General features: G+C 33.4%; 1 protein-coding gene and 1 non-coding gene across 2 annotated transcripts; both read left to right on the top strand.

The window, feature by feature from the left end:
- Positions 1 to 2785: 2785 nt before the first annotated feature.
- Positions 2786 to 2858, top strand: TRNAR-UCU (transfer RNA arginine (anticodon UCU)). Its single transcript has one exon. It is a non-coding gene; the product is annotated as a tRNA-Arg (tRNA).
- A 238-nt stretch (positions 2859 to 3096) lies between these two features.
- Positions 3097 to 4287, top strand: LOC145007536 (RAF-like serine/threonine-protein kinase PRAF). The gene is made up of 2 exons (XM_078966449.1): positions 3097 to 3298; positions 3519 to 4287. Exons 1-2 carry the CDS (start codon positions 3103 to 3105, stop codon positions 4133 to 4135), a joined length of 813 nt encoding a protein of 270 aa, XP_078822575.1. The 5' UTR covers positions 3097 to 3102; the 3' UTR covers positions 4136 to 4287.

Below are 4287 nucleotides of genomic sequence, written 5' to 3'. Positions count from 1 at the left end.
CACATTGACGTTTAATTAAGTACATAGAGCTTTTAATTCAGTGGTAAAAGTAAATGATTGAATTAAGTTAGTGACTATGTGTGGTTAAGTAGTTGAAAGTTTAAGAGTTTGTGTAACTTTCAAAGGAATTATGCATTAATATGACATTTATTATAAAATAAAAACCAAACATTGGTGAATAATTGAAAAAAGATGCTCATTTTAACAATCTTGGCATTAATATTTCTTCTTAGGTGTTTGTTTTATAGTTTCAACATTTATTATCATTTTTATTAGGGCTGTAAACGAACCAAACGAACACGAACAAGGTCTTGTTCATGTTCGTTTGTTTAAGTTAGCCGAACAACAAACGAACACGAACGGATAAACGAACGAGATTTTCTTGTTCATGTTCGTTCTTTTACCAAATTACTTTGTTCATGTTCGTTCATTTATGTTCGTGAACATGCTAAACGAACATAAACGAACAAAGATAAAAAAAACACAATTGAACATATATGAACATAAACGAACATATAATATAGCAATATAATAAAAAATAATTGAATATAGATGAATATAAATAAACTTAAACGAACGAACATAAACGAACATAAATAAACATCATAAACGAACGTTCATGAACATAAATGAACGAACGAGACAATTGTTCATGTTCGTTCATTTAACCAAACGAACGATAATTTTTGTTCATGTTCGTTCATTTATTAAATAAACGAACTTCCCGCCGAACAGTTCACGAACGGTTCGCCGAACGTTCAGTTCGTTTACAACCCTAATTTTTATTATTAATTATTAACAATTTTTTATAGGTTTAAGTTGTGCAGGTTGGTTGTTCGAGCTGTGTGTTTCATCATAAAAGCCCAATTATTGTTTTATTGCAACTCATGTGTTTAATTTTTTATTTGTTCGTGTTTCTTTATTTGTTAGTATTGATTTAAGAAAATCATTGTATTGATCACTTTCAAGAATATGAAACGTGTGAATGGAAAACAACAATAGAATTAAAAGCCAAAAGATATAACTTATACAACAAACCAAAAACAATTAAAGATCCTAAAATGTAAAGTTTCCGGCATCATCTTTAAAAACACATCAACACATTTAAATATTTCATTAAAACATCTTAGAATATATAATAAAAAACTTTCAATTTCCTCAAAAGAAGATAAACTCATCAGCTCATTAAAGTGAATTTCTACATCTCAATATGAATATCGTCACAAAAACTTGCATATAATTCAAAAATGTGAGGTAATATTCAACCTAAATATCCATTCAATCTTAGAGTGTTTATAAATCAGTTCAACGATTATTCATATCGTATTTCAAGTAGAGCTGGAATCGTAAAGCTTGAAGTTAAATTCTCATCCTTGATTGCTCCATTAACCAATTCAATTTTACCCTTAATAATAAAAACTTATAAGAAATAAATGGTCTAGAACCTTGCCTTTCAAAAAAAGTGCTAGTACCTATATGCTCAATAAAACATTGCATATATTAATTTTTATAATAGATACTAACAAGTTCTCAAACTTAAGAGTTATTTTTATTCATTATTAAAAAAAAATATATATATGTGAACAAACCAATAAAAAACCAATTGTTTTGGTAAATATACATTAAAAAGTTTGGCTATGTCCATTTTCAAAGTCAAGTCATAAATTAGATAAAAATACATATGGTGCTTTTTATAGATTATTGAATTTCAATATTATATTGATAATTTATGATTTGGATTTACATCCAAACTAAGAGCAAAATACAATTAATTAGGCAAAAAAAGTTATTTTCTTTTGGTTTAGGATATGTGTTGTTGTAGGCTAACTAGACTTGTTGAAGGGGAATTTTAAAAAGCTAAATTAAATTGTATAAATTGAATAGTGTTGAAAGTTGAAAATACATAAGGTTTAACACAGATATATACTTTGAACATCTTTTTAGTCTCGGAGGAATTGTGCACACCATTGAACTCCATCTCAACCTTCTCTACATCCACCTTATTTTGAATTTCCCAAGCAACTAGAGTAAGAGACAACAAGCAAGAAGGAAAAAAGAAGAATAAATGATAAGAAGAGTATGGGTGAGAGATTTGAGAGACTTGACATCAGCATTTCAAGATCTCGCATTTCCAAAACAAAGAGTCAGTGTTTGTTGAGGTGACTAAGGTCCCGTTTGATACGCATCTTTCCAGGTCCAAACAGATCTTTCTGGTTGAATGGATCGGAAAGACTGTTTGATTTGCACAAAAGAATGGATCTTTCCCGGTAAGATATATCTTTCCCAGAAAGCCCCAAAATCATATCTTTCTGGCTGAATGGGCTGGAAAGATAATTATACACCAAACCCCACATCTTTCTTTATTTATTGGATTATTTTTTTTAAATAACTTTTTTTTTAATTTATTTTTTATTGAATTATTTTTTTTCATCATTCAGCACAGTCAATATGATGTACAATCAAATAGCATGGTTTCTTTTCCAGTAAAAAAACTTTCCCAGACAGCACTTTACCGAACAACACTTTCTCGGACAAAAACTATCAAACGAGACCTAAGCAAGTATTGAGCTCCTACTAAAGTCACTCCCAACAACCTTATGGCTCATTGACTTTGCACTTGTGTAAACGTATAAGCTTTTTAATATGTACCAATTTTATTAAATGAAATAATTTCATTTGGCTCTCTTAAAATTGTTTTGCAAATACAAGACGCAAAAAACTTAATATATCTGTGAATTGAGTAAGAATAATTTATATAAATATACTGGAGCAGAAGAAACAACAAGCGCCCATGGCCTAATGGATAAGGCGTCTGACTTCTAATCAGGCGATTGTGGGTTCGAGTCCCACTGGGCGTGCCACGCTATTTTTATTTTTTTTTCTTTTTTTTTGAAAAATAAAATAAAAGACACAAAAAAAAAAAAAACAGTTAATTGCAGCAAGTCACCGGAGGCTATTTTGTATATATGAACAGTTATGAACTTATGAATCGTGAGTTCAAAATTCATACAATTACATGAACTTCGAAATCCAAGAACATCACTTCCGAATCTCTCTCTTTTTTTTGTGGAGTTCACATTAATACCTTGAAATTATACAAACATGTCGATCACAAACGTTAATGTCGAATCAGTATCTAGTTGCAGAGCGGGATCGGCGCCGGAGACTCCAAAAAACCGGGTGAAGTTTATGTGCAGTCATGGCGGCAAGTTCCTCCCTCGCCCCGCCGACGGCCGTATCAAGTACGTCGGCGGTGAAACCCGCCTCATCTGCGTTCCTCGCGACATTACGTTCCCCGGTACTATTTTCTTGAACCCTAACATTACAGAAACTCTATACATTTTAACGATCAAATTAGGGTTTCAGTTTTTCGTTGTTGCAGTTTGTAAGAACAGTTTATCATATCAATCGCTCGTACTCATATGTTTGTGAAACAATTAGGAGATCATGAGATATCAACAGATGATCTGTAATTCTTTCCAATTCATCTAACGTCTAACTTCGAATTCAAATTGCAGAACTCATGATGAAGCTTACTACCATGTTCAATGGTGATCGAATTATCCTCAAGTACCAGTTCATCCCAGAAGATCTTGATGTCTTGGTAACAGTAAAATCCGATGAAGATATGCGCCACATGATTGAAGAATGTGATCAATTCTCATCACCAAGACTCCGAGCCTTCCTTTTCTCATCAAACCCCAACAAGATCCAATCCATGGATCACAACTCCTTTGAACGAAGCTACATAAATTCCATCAATGGCATCATCATCCACCCATCACCAACATACAATACTTACAACACCTTCAAACCACTCCCGGTTTACACAACCCACACAACCGTCACCATCTCCACCACCTGCTCCTCCTCAAGAGCACCACCGGAGACCACCGTCACCTGTTCCATCACTAACCCTGAAGTTACTGTTTACCATGGTAAACTTAGCGAACTGCCCAGACACCATAGCTCCCCTAGCTTGTGTGATCTAAGCAACCATCAGAATCCGGTGAACCACCACCACCATCCCCACCAACCTCCAAAACCGCCGCTTAATCGTCACCCTCATACGGCTTCTACCTCTGAGAATCTTGGTAGGATGAGGTCGGGATCGTCAAGCTTGGGACATTTGTGAAAACAAGATTTATGAACACAAAAATGGTTAGATATGTAAGCCTTAGTGTGATTACTACTGTTAGGAATTATGTACAAATGTAGATAGAATATATTGGCAACAATTTGTTGATATTTTTGTACTTAATTCGTTCGGAATCATGTGTGCTCGTT

This window comes from Lactuca saligna, chromosome 7 (assembly GCF_052625555.1).
Source record: "Lactuca saligna cultivar CGN05327 chromosome 7, ASM5262555v1, whole genome shotgun sequence".
In the NCBI taxonomy this organism is placed as follows: Eukaryota; Viridiplantae; Streptophyta; class Magnoliopsida; order Asterales; family Asteraceae; genus Lactuca; species Lactuca saligna.
The sequence above is the reverse complement of the archived record's forward strand: the minus strand, read 5'-3'. Positions and strand labels throughout refer to the sequence as shown.